Source organism: Drosophila sulfurigaster, chromosome 3, assembly GCF_023558435.1.
Source record: "Drosophila sulfurigaster albostrigata strain 15112-1811.04 chromosome 3, ASM2355843v2, whole genome shotgun sequence".
In the NCBI taxonomy this organism is placed as follows: domain Eukaryota; kingdom Metazoa; phylum Arthropoda; class Insecta; order Diptera; family Drosophilidae; genus Drosophila; species Drosophila sulfurigaster.
Genome location: NC_084883.1, coordinates 43,155,931 through 43,172,725, shown reverse-complemented (window position 1 = coordinate 43,172,725; position 16,795 = coordinate 43,155,931). Strand labels below are relative to the sequence as shown.

The 16,795-nt window shown below is 37.7% G+C and overlaps 3 protein-coding genes across 6 annotated transcripts; 1 reads left to right on the top strand and 2 right to left on the bottom strand.

Moving 5' to 3' along the window:
* The first annotated feature begins 488 nt into the window (after positions 1–488).
* Positions 489–3,208, top strand: LOC133843475 (dynein axonemal intermediate chain 4). Its single transcript, XM_062277047.1, has 5 exons — positions 489–788; positions 844–1,062; positions 1,124–2,571; positions 2,626–2,838; positions 2,896–3,208. Exons 1-5 carry the CDS (start codon positions 597–599, stop codon positions 3,107–3,109), a joined length of 2,286 nt encoding a protein of 761 aa, XP_062133031.1. The 5' UTR covers positions 489–596; the 3' UTR covers positions 3,110–3,208.
* A 2,914-nt stretch (positions 3,209–6,122) lies between these two features.
* On the bottom strand, positions 6,123–9,932 carry LOC133843851 (DC-STAMP domain-containing protein 2-like). The gene is made up of 10 exons (XM_062277590.1): positions 9,280–9,932; positions 8,273–8,583; positions 7,952–8,212; positions 7,525–7,892; positions 7,230–7,398; positions 6,864–7,172; positions 6,694–6,799; positions 6,573–6,641; positions 6,380–6,517; positions 6,123–6,315 (listed from the first exon to the last, which is right to left on the bottom strand). Exons 1-10 carry the CDS (start codon positions 9,849–9,851, stop codon positions 6,225–6,227), a joined length of 2,394 nt encoding a protein of 797 aa, XP_062133574.1. The 5' UTR covers positions 9,852–9,932; the 3' UTR covers positions 6,123–6,224.
* Positions 9,933–10,597: 665 nt separating this feature from the next.
* LOC133845536 (DC-STAMP domain-containing protein 2-like) lies at positions 10,598–14,635 on the bottom strand. 4 transcript variants are annotated; one of them, XM_062280016.1, is made up of 10 exons: positions 14,375–14,635; positions 14,010–14,284; positions 13,695–13,955; positions 12,936–13,149; positions 12,728–12,881; positions 11,745–12,222; positions 11,122–11,227; positions 11,004–11,066; positions 10,810–10,947; positions 10,598–10,742 (listed from the first exon to the last, which is right to left on the bottom strand). In XM_062280016.1, the coding sequence occupies exons 1-10, from the start codon at positions 14,566–14,568 to the stop codon at positions 10,673–10,675; spliced, it is 1,953 nt and encodes a 650-aa protein (XP_062136000.1). In that variant the 5' UTR covers positions 14,569–14,635; the 3' UTR covers positions 10,598–10,672. The 4 variants fall into 4 exon arrangements, 2 of the variants coding, with proteins under 2 accessions (XP_062136000.1, XP_062135999.1); XM_062280015.1 differs by having other exon boundaries at positions 14,010–14,320; positions 14,375–14,616; XR_009894790.1 differs by having other exon boundaries at positions 10,604–10,742; positions 10,810–10,961; positions 14,010–14,320; positions 14,375–14,624.
* Between the last annotated feature and the right edge of the window lie 2,160 nt (positions 14,636–16,795).

Below are 16,795 nucleotides of genomic sequence, written 5' to 3'. Positions count from 1 at the left end.
TAAGGGAATTAATGAATCAGTTCAGAGAATTTAGACTTAAAATTTTAACTTGGGAATGATTATTTACCATGTGAACTACTTACTAAATTAACTTAGTAATTGCACCCTTGGTGACTTGGAGACTTTAATACCAAATCACTTTCCACCAAATTTAACCACTTATTAAGCCGGTTCAGAGAGTATGGTTTTCAATAAAATCACATTTTAGATCGGTTAAGAAGGTTAAGACGTCATAACTTATATATGGAAATATATCTACACCAAGCTAAACCACTTTTTGAACCGGTTCAGTACCTTACATCTTCACATACTAACTTACGTGGACTTCGCATTAATTCAGTAGAATTCAATCTGAGCCACTTTTTGAACCATTTCTGCTGCAGCCTCCCGATGTTACACGACAAATGTGTTAAACCTTTTCGAATCTATGTGGCTAAGTTAACAATTAAATAGTAAAATGGGAATAAATGTAAGGTTGATTTTTCGAGCTGAATAGCTACAACAGCAACAACTTTCATATGTAAAATCATTTTCACAATATTTCTATATTGTAGGCAGCAATTCAAAAGACTTTCCTAGCATTAATTAGCAACAATATGGATCAGCAATCTTTCATCAAGAAGGAGGAGTTCGAACTCCCCAAGAGCGGAAAGAAGTCAGTAAATGTCACTAGTGTCGAGCTAGAAGGGGAGACAGAGAAAGAGAAGAAACCCAAAGAGAAGAAACCCGCAGAGCACTCGTATGCACATGAGATAATGGCTGATCTGGAGTATCGTCAGCAGTTTAAGGTAGACTAAACTATATAACCATTTCATTCCCTAACTAATTTACAGCTGCTGTTAGGTGACCGAAATGGTTGATGGGGAGGAGGTGGACATGACGCCCAACTATATATCCGATCAGCCTTACGCCGATCAGTTTCTTACGTTTAATGTGCATTTAAAGCACGAGGTCAATACCATGCAGCTTCTGCACTCCCGTTCTTCCCGCTCCCGCACACGCCAAAGCATGCGCGGTGGTGTCGGTGGCAACAAGCAATCCATGGACGAGCTTATCAATGGCGTAAGCAGCTAAGGGAGTTAACCAATCTAATTCGTAGATGTAATGCCATTGTTTTCCCTAGATCATCTTTGAGAATATTGTGTTTAGTGCTAGCAAGGTTGAGGAAGTTAAACAGGGTCACGTTCCCGTGCCCTTCAAGAAATCCTTCGTCAAGGTGACACTACGCAAATCCGATTTCTTTGTGCTCTTCAATCAGCCCAGCACCACGGTGGCCAAGGGCACACCCCAAGGCGAGCAGGTGGAGGCCGACAATCGTCACTACGAGTATCTGACCATGGGCAAAGGCAAGGTCCGACGTCGCTCCGACAACGATGCGCAGACAACACAGGTGTTGACGAACTCTCGGGCAGTGAACACCATTTATGTGGACTTCGCTACGGTGGGTTCTTATGTGTCCAACTTTGAGATGTACGACACACTGGAGGGTGTCAATCCCAAGAAAGATGCGCATACCACCATGCAGAGTCTGGCCAAGCCGGGTGAAAGTGTAGACACTCAAGAGATGGATGCAGCGGCCGCTGCATACCATGAGGAAGAGGAAGCTAAGGCCAAGGAACGAGCCAAGAATCAAGCAACGGAGTTGTATCAACGTCCCGAATTCAAGACATCACTGCAGTACATTGGACGCACACTCTCGAGCAATCTGTACAAGGCGGGAATGCAACGTTTTCGCAACTTTCAGCAGGTGGATCGCTGTGCCCCGGATGTGGAATACAAGTACTCGTTGAAGCTGCTCTTTCGCTTGATACCCGTGCCCAGCTACGATGAGCGCAAAGCGGTTAGCGACATGAGTTTCTGCACCACCAACAGCGACATTTTGGCCATCTCCTATGGTCTGTTCTCGTTCTCCTCGCAGCAAGTGCCCAACTCGGGGGATGTCTACATCTGGAGCATTAAGAATCCTGGTGAACCGGAGCGTGCTTACTACTATAAAATACCCGTGACTGCGCTTTGTTTCTCCCCTTATCTGCCATCGCTGATTGCCATTGGCATGTACGATGGCAGCGTTGAAGTGCGCAACGTCGCCGATCTCGGCAACGTTCCCATTGCGGTGTCGCAGCGCAGCACTTCACCTGGCTGCTCACCCGTGGTGGCCATACGTTGGCTCAAGCAGACCACCGACGATGATGCCAACGAGATTGATCCGTTCTTGAGTCTGTCCCAAGATGGTTCCGTCACTCGCTTCTCCATCACCAAGTCGCCTTATTTGCTGGGCTTCACTCAGATGACTCTAGAACGCATCGAGGGACATCCCGAGGGAATTCGTGTGCCGCTGATGCCCACCACGGTTGTGGAGTCCAACCGGCATCCGCAGGGACTTTACATTACCACACATCCGGTGCACAAGGACATCTATTACATACTCACCGACGAGGGCTGCATTCACAAGTGCTCCATCAACTATCAGCATCAGTATCTGGAGGTGCTCAAGTGTCACGATGGCGGGGTCAATGTCATGGAGTTTTCACCCTGGTCACCCAAACTCTTTCTCACCTGTGGCAACGATTGGTAGGGGGAAATTGCTTTCAGTTCTTCTTTCTTATTCCATTTTCCCATACTTAGGTACGTGCGCATTTGGATTGATGGCATGACGCGTCCTTTGATTGAACTGCTCGATGACTTTCAGCCCGTGCACTGGGCTAACTGGAGTCCCACTCACTCCACTGTCTTAGTCTCTATGAACCGCGATACGGTCAGCGTTTGGGATATTCGCCGCAACATACTCAAGCCCATGGGAAAGCACGAAATGGATTCCTCCTATAACACTATTGGACAGTGAGTAAAGCCTTGTTATCATGACCTTGTCTTTACCCCATTTTAATCTTTTTATAGATTCTCGAATAGTGGCACAACTTTGGTCGTGGGCAATGAGCGTGGCAATGCCTTGTTCCAGGGTCTTAATGATATGCCATTTCCACCGCATTTTCAGTACGATGAGCTGGAAAAGTCCATTTACAAGGCTATTGGCAATGATCAAGATCTCTTCATTGAGCTGAAGAGCATCGGTTTCTTTGGCTATCCCGGCAAGAAGAACCACAAACCATAGAAAACTGTATAGGATTAGGCAATTGAAATGTAATTGGTTTTGGTTTTCAATATTGCAAATAAATAAAGCGCTCTCAAATTGGAGGGTATCATGAAATAATGTATTATTTTTCATAAAAAGTTAAGATTCACAATAATCAAAATAACAAAAAAGAATCTTTTAGCCAAATTAAAATACTAAAATAAACCTATATTTGATATATCGATAAACTACTACATTTAGTATATACTAAAGAGTCAAAAAATACCGAATTATCAACGAAAGCTATTAAGTCCCACAGTATCTGTCGGTTCTTATTGAATATAGCAAAAATCATAAGCCTTTGTGGCATTTTTTAAACTAATCAAATCTGATGTTCAAAAAATCTTTCAGAAATGTTTTATTTTATCTTATCTAATCTGTAAGTAAAACTTTTACAAATTTCTTGCTTGTCCTTCCTTTGTGTACACATCGGTTGTTAAAAAAAGGGGAGATCAGAATGCAAAGAAAGGATTAAGATCAGATCAACCCCTAAAATGCGTGACAAGCTCAACAGGTAACGAATCCACTCAACTTCAAGGAAGACAACTTCCTTCACACTGAACTTGAAGCTAAGGAATTGTCCCCTCAGCTCTGGCAAAGGTTCAATGACTCAGTGCGCACTCAGAGAAGAAAAGCTTCTTCAATTTGCCGCTACTTATTTACGCCGATAAACAAGGGCTTATAACGGAATGGGAATTGGATCAGTCGGTTGCACGGCGACAGCTCGAATTACGGAATGCAAACAGGTAACCCAAGACGATGACGAACAGAAACGAAAACGAAACGAAATCAAATAAGCGATTCGGCAAATATGAAGATGACCCTTACTTTGAGTGTGTTCTCTCCTCCGTTCTCCGTTCTCGGTTCTTCGATCTTTTTGTGCTGTGATCTGTGTGTGGTTTAAATGTCGCATTTGGTGGTCAGTTGAGGGTTCGAAACCTGTGGAGCAGCGGGTGTTAAATATCAAATAAACACTTGTGTACACATTAGCATACAAGATGAAAGAGGAATTTATTAAACAGCCATAAAAATGTAGAATAGAACCCTGATCAAACTTCGGTTACAGTTGTTCTTGTTGACCAAAGGCAGCGACAACTTAAGAAATAGAAATAAATGTCAAAATTTGTGGCTCATAAATAAAAAGAGAGTTGGAAGGAGGGGGAAACATTGAGACCACCATCATATAAGATGACTGTAAATTACACAGCACATTCCAAAGGCGAAGGCAGACAACAAAAAAAGAGAAAAGAGACCAAAAACAAACGTCGCTGAATGTCATCATCAAAGCCCACAATCCTTGTGCTGATTCAGGCTCAGCTTCAGCCTCAGCCTGAGGCAACGTCTTCGTCTCCATCTCAGCTGCATTAATTGTTGAGAAACAATCTCAGGCTTGTCGTGGTTGTCGCATTTAATGAACATTTAATTGCAGCCCACATGTGCGCCAAACAATGTCCACAATGAGAGTCGAGGAGCCGACCGCAAGCACAAATTGAAAACAAAGTGTTATTGCCCAACGCAAAGACGCTCATCATTATCGTTGTCATCATCATCATTATCATCAACATCCACATTATCGCCAGAGCTGACAAGGAGACAAACGAGCTTACAGTAGCTGATATGGCCATGACAATGTCAACCAGAACACGAGATGACGAGGCAAACGCGATACGCAATGTCATTTTGCCATTTTGCCAATAAAAGCTGCGATTCATCAGAATTTCTTGGATTCCCATAGTGGAGTTACTTGCTCTCTCTTTCTCTCTTGTGTAGCGGGTACAGCTTAAATAGTCGCTGGCTGGTAAACAGGTCTCAGCTCAACTCTGCTCGGGAGAAAGGTGCTGATGACTAGATGACGAGATGCTAAAAGAAATGGAGCTCATAAAGCGCACAATTCATCTGTTTGCCACAACATGCAATTATTAGTTGCAAGTTGGCTTAACCCATAGTTGCCTCAATTTTCTGTGACATAATTATAATATAACAGTAATTAATTAACTAAAATTATAGTTATACCTTGTGTATTGTGTATTGTCTATTGCAAATATAATATTTATTTATATTAACTATGGCACGTATGTAAATGACTTTTATGTCCATACCACAAAAATTCTATCACCTATGTTATCATTTAAAAAGTCCCAACATAAATCATCATCAATCAGTTCATTGAATGAATTGTAAATTAGGAAGCTGCTGAATAATTAATGCTCAAATTGTAATGCACTTAATATTTTTTGCGAAATTATTTGTTCATTTTTTAAATTATTAAAACAAAATTTGGTTTAAATGTAAAATAAATACACAAAATAATTGAAGTTAAAGTTTTATTGATACGTCAGTCACTTTCTAATTTAATTTTAATACAATCTCACTGTTACAAATTAAATTTATTCAATTAAAATATACTTTCTCGAAATTTGTGTTTGTTTTTTTTTTTTAAATCATATCAAATTTTTAAGACATTGTTGTTGTTGTTGGTCTAAGAAAACAATATTTTTTGATCAAAATTTATTTTATTTATAAATCTTATATTCACTTAAGGAAAATTCCACAAATCAATAGCACTTTAACAAATCAATAGATTCATAAATAAAAATAAAATATGGCATAGCTTAAAACGTGATGTTTGTAATTGATTAAGTATGTAGTATTTATCAAGTTTCCAAATGACAACAATTTGAATACAATTCTATCCCACACAGAGGGAAAAATCTAGATTGAAAGAATCTTTATCTAAGCTTTTTCCAATATAAGAATAAACTTTACACAATCTTAAATCAAGATTTTTATGTTAAATTTGCAGCTTAATATTAAAAACATCTTATTTTAAGATTAAAATCTTGATTCAAGATTGTTTTATTCCAGATTGAAAAGATTGCAAATATTGATTGAAGAACTTTTCGATCTTCTAAAAAAAAAAGAGAATTTGGTTCTTATTTCTAAAATTATAACCTAATTACTGGTTTTTATGCTGTAAAGATGTCGCAAATCATTGTGTCGTGTGTATATTTATTTTAGCAGTTTTTTTTGTTTTTGTGTTCATATGTATATATTTTGATGTATTTAACATTTCATAGATCTCTTTACGTTAAGTTTAAGCACTCTTGTGCCGCTCCGAAAAAGTTTGGCCACAGTAAATGTTTTGTGGACGATAAGGTTCATTATCAGGATCATCAGAAGAATCCCTAAAAAAATACAGACATAACTTTAAATAAATTGTCATAATAATCTTAAAAGAGCTAAGCTTACTCCACTTCAGAGTACTGAGTGTAATCGCCATAGACAGTTGGAGGATTGCAGATGATGCAATGACAATTGGACTCGATGAAGCATGTTTGACAATAAATGCCTCTGCACTTGGGTGTATCGCATTTCACAATATCGGTTCTGAAAGTAATTAAAAATTTAAGCTATATTTTGAAGGAGGAAATTAAGTTCTTACTTGGTTAATTTGGCATGGCAAATGATGCATTTTTGCTTCTTGTAGCCGCCAAAACGACCGCAGGAAAGTCTGAAAATTAAATTAAAATTAAAGCAGAATTATCAGATAGTTTGAAACCTACCTATAAAGTGCAACATGGAACAAGTTTGTGCCTTGCAACTGGCAATCTCCTTCGATGTAGGCATTTATGGCACGAGCTGTGCGTCTTGAGGTCAACACAAAGACATCTGCAAATATGATAAGCATATTATATTATATATACTATATATGATCTATGATCGATGAACTAACCTCTCTCACGCATCAAACGCTGCAGCAAATACTGCGCTCTTTTGTTGCTATTCTGTGGATAGAAGCTGGCCATGATCAGATGACGTGTGCGCAGCGAATAGCCATCAAAGACTAACAACAGCCAGGTCAATAAGCACAACATCATAATCTCCCAATAGCGCATATATTTTGGAGGTCCTGGCAACGGCAAACAATGCTGAACATCAACAAATAAACTTTTGGCTAGCGGCTCAAAGGATTGCACCAAGCTACGTATAATAAAGCCAATCATTCCGCCGCCTTCCACCAGAATTTTGGTATATTCAGGAGCTATTTAGAAAGTATATTCGATATAAGAAATTGTTGGTAATTAAAGTCTTTACATACGCTGCAAATCTGCCGTTTGATGTGAATGATACGACATTATGGCCAGCATCCAGAAAAGACTGACATCCACAAAGCAGATGATGAAAAGCTGCAAGCTTGTGATGATCATAAACATCCAAGAGTCATAAGTGATTTCCAACTCAAAATCGAGATGCCGCAAGGCGAAAAGCTAAAAAGAATGATTTAAAAACTTTACAACCAAGAGCGTAAAATAATAACATTTCATGTCTCCAACTCTGCTAGTCTCTAAGATATAGCATCCTAAACACGCAGACGGACAGACATCAGGAATTACCTTCACATACTTGTTCTTCTCTTGTGCTCGTAATGGCATTGCACTGTAACCCAAAGTTCTGTTCTGCTCTTCATTGTGGGCAAAGAACTGCGATGTCAAATACACATTCAGAAAGTTTTCGTGGCCCAAAAAGTTGGCGCGAAAATAGATGGCAGCCAGCAAAACAGAAATGATCAACGCAATGATGATCAAATCAAGCCATAAGAAGATGTATTTAAATGCATTCATCTCTCCATCAAACTCTTTGCCCAATTCCAGTTCAACATCAGTGCTCGATGGAGCAGCATCTTCTGGCGATTGTTGTCCATGATCAAAAGTGATGCTCACCGCAAAAATCGATCGTATGTTGTCAAAGCTTTCCAAGGGTCCTGCAAGGAGTATACAAGAAATATATAAAGAACGACCTCCAAATACTCTTTCGATTTACTTGTAAACATTTGCTCGCCCAGCTCCTGATGCTGTTGCATGTAGGGATCAAAGAAGCTGGCCAAATCCTTGAGATTCGAGCAGAACCAAGCAAAACGCTCTTCCATATGACAAACTGATTTCTCTCCAGGAAACTTGGTTAAACATTCCTGCACGCTAATATTCCCAGCGCCCAAACAACGATCATAGGGTGCGCCCATTTGATTGTCAAAGAAATTCTGCTGATGTCTCAACCATTCACCGCAGCTGCTATAGCTGGTATCTAAAATAAAGAAAGCTAGTCTCAAAACACAGTTAAGAGAAAGGTTTCTTTGTCACTTACACAACCCCACAATGGGCGTCTCTAGACGCTGCAACACATCATCTAATCGCACCATTAGAGCCCGCACTTGCTTCAAGCAATTGTAGATGGACTGCTCCACGACGTAGATGGGTTCACCCATAATCTGATGCAGCGGAGTCAAAGCACTGTGCACCAGACCCTGATCACAGACCACACTGCGTATCATGATGTCTATATTGCGTATGATATTCATCACAGGTCCAGTCAAAGCCAAGTAAAAGGCCCAAGTCATGAGCAACAAGCGTCCTCTATAGCCACCGAGTATCGGAAAAAACAGAGCGCCAATGCATCTGAAGGTGAGGAGAAGAAAGAGTTCCATAAATATTATAGACTATTTCATTCGCTAACTGTCTGATTAGTTCAGGGATTCAACTAGCAAAGGGCGAAGCGAAAATCCTACATTTTTGGTAAACTTCATTATGTATAATCTTCCAGCTCTTACCACTGAAGTTTTTGGCAAGCTATGTTGTGTAGGCATTTCAGCCTCCTAGCTCTTACCGCTGATTTTTTTACTACTTAGTGTAGAATCTTGAGCCTCCCAGCTCTTAGCCCTGAAATGTTTGGTTAACTATATTCTGCACGCATTTCAGCCTCCCAGCTCTTACCACTGATATTTTTTTAAGTATTCTGTGTAGTGATAGCAACCCCCCAGCTCTTAACTCAGAAATTTTTTAGAGAACTACTTTACAAAACTACTACAGCCTCCTGGCTCTTACCAGTTGAACAGTCTGTTGACTGGTTTACTCAGTGAATCAACTTCATACATATATTTGAGTAAACTTCATGGCTATAGGTTCATGAATTAGAAGAAGACATTGTGTAATGCTGAAGCTATTTTAAATTAAGGATTCTTTCTTTTTTAAGTTCTAAGATTCTGAGATTCAAATGTAGATGAACAGTTTTATCAACTCTCTAGTTTCTTATACACTTCAGCTGAAATCGATGTTCAAGGTTTACTCAAACCCCTTCAAGAACTTCTTACTCACCTCGTCGTGTGACTACAGCAAAGTACCAAAATGAGCAGCACTAGGAGCACGATGAGCAGCCACATCATATTGAGATCTCGATCCGCCTTCTTGTCGAACATGTACCAGAAGAGCACCAAAAAAATACCCGAGATGTAGCCCCCAATGACATACATGAGCATGTGCTCAAAGGGAAGAGTTGTTACTTCATCATCCTTAGCTGGTGGCTGCGGATCCTTGGATGGTTTCTGTGGTGTCTCTTGGGGATAGACTGGTGGCTCGTCTTTTCCCGCTTCATCTTTTCCCGCTGATTTTTGCCTATTCAATATATCGTAATCCGATCTTGCCTCGCTGGAGTACCGCAACTTTTTTCCTCTTAAGCCGTAATATACGTTGGCCTGCTGGTGCCAATGTGGAGGCCAGACATGATGAGATTTCTTGGTTTTGCTATCCGATTCACTTGGATCGCCATCGTCGCCAGCACTTTGACGATCCCATTCCCACTCCGATTTCGGTTCTCGTTTCCTCTCCCAGCAAGTGTCTTCACTGGAGGAAGATGAACTTCGAGATTTGATTTTGCTATATCTCGGCATTTTTCATGAAAATTTTTACTTATTTTACTATTATACTTTCGACTAGAAATTCTAGGAATTTATGACTCTATTCATGCGAGATGACTCTACAAGTAAAATCTTGATTTAAAAAGGCATGTACAACTATAAAAGAAAAGTTAGACATTGAGTAGGGAAGCTAGACATAAGCTCTCCATTTTGAATGTGCGGTGCTATTCTTAAAATATACCGAATTGATATACCGAAAAACTACAAAAAATACCGAAGGCTATATTTCCCCAGTTCCCATCCATTTTGACTAAAAGCAAGGAACTGCGATACTATTCTTATATATACCAAATTAATATACCAGAAAAAAATACTAGAATATACCGAAAATACCAAATTGCCCCCTATCCATTTTAAATAAAACCAAAACATATACCAAAAAATACTGAAATATAACCAGAGGCTATACTGCTTGCATAGCATAAAAGACATAGTAACTAAATGGTTACTTTACAGCATGCTAAACTTAAAACTTAAAATGTACGAGGTATTTTATAGAAAAACAACCTATAAGTTTTTACATTCTTTCACTTTTGACTAAATGCATTCAACTGAATATACTGTATAAAAGAACTTTGAATTAACTTGTTAAACAATTGAAAAAACCTATTAATAAGTTTATTTATTTGTCAATATTTATTGATTAGAATTAAGTTTTCAAAGAAACTGAGATATTTAGGATGCAATTAAATAATGAAGTCGTGATTTATTTAAAATATATTAGTATTTTAATAAATTATATAAAATAGCTATTAACAATTAAATTTTTTTTAAAAAATTCTCAAAGTTTTCTGCTATTTTCCACAATAAAGTTTTGCCTGCTGCTGTCCGTAGGAAACCGCATCGGGATCATCCGATGAGTCCCTGAAAAGAGACCCATAAGTCACAAAGGCAAACTTAAAACAAAATTTGCTAAACCCAAGTTGCTTACTGAATCTCCGAGATAACGCTGCAATCGTCACAATCGAGAGATCGCTGGCAAAGATTGCATTTATTATTCAATGAGCTAAAGCAGAGCTGGCAAAAGATGCCTTGGCAACCAGGTGAATCACAATTGATGCGGGTTGAGCTGTAAGAGCGATCCTGAGATGAAATATATTTTTGGTTGCGAGTTACCAGACTAACGAGCTAAGCAGCTTGCCACAAAGGATACACACATCACAGCGAGGCCAGAGAAAGTGGCAGCAACTGCAGAAGAAACAGAGTTACTGATATTTTGGAGTTGCACAGCAGTTGTTCTGACCAGCATAGCTTGGAGTGCAGCCATTTCAAGCAGCTGCTTCTATAACTTGAGGCGTGGTAAGGAAACGCAGCTCGAGCCTGGCGACGTGGCATCTTAAAGAAGTTAGCTATGTGAGAGAAAAGAAAGATAGAATCAGTAAGCAAAATAAATTTGATCTTTAATATCCTTTTAATATCAACCGATTGTAATGAAATTTTCAGGAATCGCGTAGAATGTATTTACTATGCTATCTATTTAAATTGGTCTGCGCAGCTTAAAAATTAAAATCTGCAATTTGTTAGTTTAATTGATTTAAAAAGTAAATGAGGAGTTTCAAATTTAAGCCAGAAAGCTAAAGACGAGTGTGTTCGACTGTAAGATACTACAGATTTTCAATAAAAAGCAAAGCAGTGCGGTATTATTCTGAAAATATACCGAATATATATTCAGCATTTATTAATATACCGAATTATTGATGCATATTAAATTATTAACCAAATTTGACCGTGTTTTACTATACAAAACTATTGAATAATCAACACTCAAATTGAACAAATTTATCGATATACTGTTATATCCAAAATATACCATAGACTGCAGAATATACTATACCAAAATAAATAATAATAATCTTATGTACTCACCTCTCTCCTTGAGTATCTTCTGATGCAAATAAATCGCTCTTTCTTTCGCACGTTCTGGATGAAAATGTTGCATGATCACGTGCCGCAAACGCAGCACAAAAGGCTCTGTTAGCAGTATAAGCCAGGCGAACAGACACAACTGAAATATCTCCAAGTACTTGCGATAGTTGGGCCTCAAAGGCAACGGCAGACAAGCCTGGGTATCCAGCGATCTCTGCTGCGTCAAAGGACGAAAAGCATTCGCAATGCCACGCATGATGTCGCCCATGAAACCTCCTTGTTTTATTTCCAACTCAATGTAAGCGGGCAACTCGAGTTCCGCCTGCTGATGGCCATAGTAAGAAATGCTGGCCAGCAGCCAGAAGAGACTGTAATCCACCAGACAAATTGCAAAGAGCTGCACGCAGCTGATGAGTAGCAAGAAGGCGTGCTCAGCCAGCAGTTGACACTCGCAGCTCGTGAGACGCGGGCTGCTCAGCTGAGCAATGAAGGAGGAAAATTGTTAAGTAATATGGAAAACAAATAAGAAAGTTACAAATGAGTGTGTAACTATGCAGTATTATCGCTAAAATATATCAAATTAATATACCTAAAAGGTACACAAATATGCCATAAGGTATATTTGGTATATAGATATACTGTATAGAATATATACTAGTACCAAATATACCAAAAAAAAATGGATGATATTTCTAATTAATACAATTTTACCCAACCTATGGAATTTCTGAAATATGCCAAAAGCTATATTTAGTATCTTAATAAATACACTACACACTACATTACATTCAAAATATACCATAAAGCTCAAAATATACCATGGAAATTACCAACAAATTATAAACATATTCTATTGGCACAAAGTTGTACTCTATGTTAACTATTATATGGATGCATAGAATATTGTAGTGTACTGTAATATACCAAAACAATATTTGTTATATCAATAAACTATTACACTCAAAATATACCAAACAATTAACCTTCAAATACTTGCAGCACTCTAGACACTTTAACGGCAACACTCCACTTCTTCCTTGCAGCCAGAATTGTTGTTCAATCGCATAGAAGTCGCTGGTCAAATAAACATTTTGATAGACGCGACTCTGCATATACTGCAGATAGAAGAAGGCGGCGCTAGAAAGAATTGTAAAGTATTAAGATAAACTATATTTAATTTGTCTCGCCCACTTGACAAACACCAGCAACAACAGCAGCCAGCAAAGTAAATCGAGACAGCTTTGCAGCACTCCAAAAGGACGCAGACTCTGCGTGATGTCCTGCAGGATCTGTTCGCTCACATCGGAAAGATTCTTCGAGGCATTTGTGTGAAAGTTAAAGTTGTGCTTAAAACTGATGCTCGCATCAAACATTTGCTCCAGCTGTGCTACAAATTCATAATAACCTATTAAGTAAAAGCTTCGGCTTATGATTGAGAAGTGTTGCTAGTTTCAGATCATGATTATAATAATTAATATTAAGTATATCTAGTTTTTAAAAAGTTATTGTATAGAAATTCAATTTACACTTTCACTCCATAAAATTTGATAGTTCTAGCAAATTATTTAATTGAATACAAACGGAAGACTACAAATTAACTAAGGTTACGAATTAATGAAATATTATTGATGTATAAATATTATACATCAGAAAAATTTAAATTTCAAAAAAGAAAACGGAAGTTTTCCTACTCTTTAAGATCTACATACGAGTTTAATCAATAGGTCAGATCAGCAAATTGAAGATGACTTTCCTACCTTCAATGAATAAATATAATTCTCCTCTATTAATTGTCAAAATATCGATAACTTATCGATATATTGGCGTTCATGGAGCACTAAAATGTAGAATGGAATCGGTAAATGTTTTCTGTTAATAATAATGATGATTAAAATGAACTAAAATAAAGAACCCCAGAATATAACTACGCAATATCTAAGCTAAACTTACGCTCCATTATAGTATCCATAAAACTCCAACTGCTGCTCCAGAAGTCAATGCAAAACACATCGAACAACATCACAGGCAAGCAGACGGCCATATAAAGTCGGGTGGCATAGCAAAGTGATCTGACATAAACGAAATTCTCACGACACTTGATCACAACTCGCTCAGCAGCGCGCTGACAACGAGTGCCGGGTGATCCTCGCTGGGAGTTGCAGAGCTCCGCCACAGACTTTAACCAAGATGAACAACTCTTGAAGGTATCAACTAAAAAGAGGGAAAATTAACAAACACAGAACTCATTTAAAATCGCCGACTCACTAAAGAACAGCAAGTAGCTTTGGATGCTCAGCAGAAGATCCATCACCTGACGCAGCACGCGACGCACTTCGTCCAACATCAGTCCAACAGCTGATTGAACCGTTTTGATGGGTTCGAGCAGCACATCCAACAACTGGCCAATTGCCTGACGCAACAGCTGCTGACCACAGTCCAGACTTTGCAGCATTATGCGCAGATTGGCCATAATATTGGCAGTGGGACCCAAAGCAGCCACAAAGAAGGCCAAAGTGATGAGTAAAGCGCGTCCTCGAGAGCTGCTCAGCGAAGGCAAAGCGAGCACAAAGATGCAACTGAAGTACTTAAACATTAATACAAGAATAAAACTGTGATTACTACCAGCTCACCGCATGGGTCGACTATAGATCAGCATTATACACACAATTCCCAAGGACGCCATTAACAACCAATTCTGACTGAGTTCCTTCAACTTTTCCACAGGTTTCCAATCATAGCAAAGCAGTATCAAGCTTATACTCGTCAAATAACCCGCTACAATCAAAGGTATTATCAATTTAAGTGACCAAGCAAATGTCGACATATTGTTAAGTGTAAAATAGTGTAAATTAAATGACAATTAAATTGCCTTGAACTTATTGTCAGTTACTTTTCAATATTCAAATAAGCAATGCACTGCTTGCTAAGCATTGCACTGCTTGCCTTGCTTGTATACTATATTCGTCTCGCTCGCACCAAGTGCTGGCTGCGCGCAGCGTCTGATTGGCAGCCATGCTTCTTTCCAATGTACTAAACACAAAGCTGACTGCTATATTACTTAAGCATAGCAGCCGTTAAAAATTCAAACACGGTTTTTGTTTTCTCTTTCTTTGCTTCTCTTTTGCTTCACGTTTTTTGTTTTATTGAATCAAACCAACTTACACTCGAACTTTTTGCGGGTTCTCAACTTTCTCATTCTTTTACAAATGTCAAAACCTTAAGTTTCATTTAACAAACTGTGCCGTATTTTTTTTGGGATATTTCATAGTTGTGAATTTTTATTTTGTTTTTTTAAGTTTTGAGGGATTTTTATTTTCAAACAGCGCGAATGCGTCCTGAATGTAACGAACTTTATGTTAATGTTTTGTATTTTTGTATTTTGCTTGTATTTTGTATTCTTAGTTTAGTTTGTTGTTGTTTTTACGTGCTGAAAAATACAACGTTGCGCATCGAAATTAAACAATTTCCTTCCCTATTTCCATCAACTTCATTCCTCAATTTTACATGTGTTTGTGTGTGTACTTAATATGTTTTAATAATTTATGGGATTTCTGCTTAAAATCTATATATGTAAATATATAGTCGCATATGCGAGTGTGTGTGTGAATGGAAAGGTGATCGGGAGGGGAGATGGGGATTACCTAAGTATGTATATGTAATGTATATATAATGTATATATATATAGATCTGTCTGTCTTAGATGTATACAAATATGTATGTATGTACATAGGTTGCAAGTTAGTTGATGTATTTTATACTTTGCAAGGTAGTAATTGAATTACGTTTACGTTTACCATTACGTTACGTCATTTCATTAACGTTAACGTTATGAAGTATGTGTGTGTGTGTTTTACGTTTAGGCTTATATAACTCAGTCTAGCACCCCTAGAGATTGAACTTGGATAAAACGAGCGATCTTTCGATTCGCTCTCGAATTTATCAATGTACAATTGGAATCTGCAAATACAAATACAATATATACGCTCTATATATAGATATATATTATGTATATGTATAAGGTATGTGTATGTATAAACTCGTATAATATTGGCTATATATAATATATATATATATCTGTATATATATTTTATGTTTGGTATATACTTTTTCGTTTTTTTTTAATGGCTAATGTTTGCACTAAAAATTTGCAATAACTAAGAAAATGTACACTTAAAAAATTGAACACGAAACAAATTCCTTGGTGTCATGGATTCTTTATTTTTTTTTTTTTAGGCCAGACTTTCGAATAATCTTAATCTTAAAAAACGGAAACATTTTCGTATACACACATTGTTTTGTTGTTGCCCAGGCGAGAGAGAAAATAAATTTGTTGCGATATTACTGGAAACTGGTTCACTAGGCACTTTCATCTATACTTCCGATTTTCGATTTATTCTTTTCATAGCTCTATCCGATAAACTGAAGAAAGCTACAAACTTTTTTTTGAGAGGGGGGAAATGGCCAGAAGAAAAGGAATATATAATAGTTTGTTGATCGTTTTTTTTCTTTTTGGGATTTTTCTTTCGTCGTCTTCTCAAGTGTCCTGTGTAAGGACTTTTGTAAGGTACTGCAGCACATATAAGGTCGAAATCAAAGATCTGTTGTATTTTTTCTTCTTTTCTTTTTTGTGTTGTTTTGTTTTTACAGTGTTGTTGTTGTTGTTGCTCTACTTGTTGTTGTCGAAACCTATTTGTAAGTTCGGTTAGTTCTCTAATGCGTTTTTCTTTTCTTCTTCTTTGTATTATCCGTTATCCGTTGAGTGTTTGATGAAGGGGGAAGGGGGAGGAGTCGAGGGGAACTTGACCAATATCCGAAAGAAAATAAATTGTGTTGCCAATTCGTTGGAAATAAAAACAAATTTGTTGTAAATTTTTTTTGTTTGTTGTTTTGAAAATGTTTTTTCATTTTTAATTTTTAATGATACGTTCTTTTTTTTTTTTTTTTTATGTTTTGTTTTGACCAATTTACTTTAGGTATATATATATATATATGTGTGTTTTTTTTTGTATATATATAGTATGTATATATAGATTTAATAATAATAATAATAA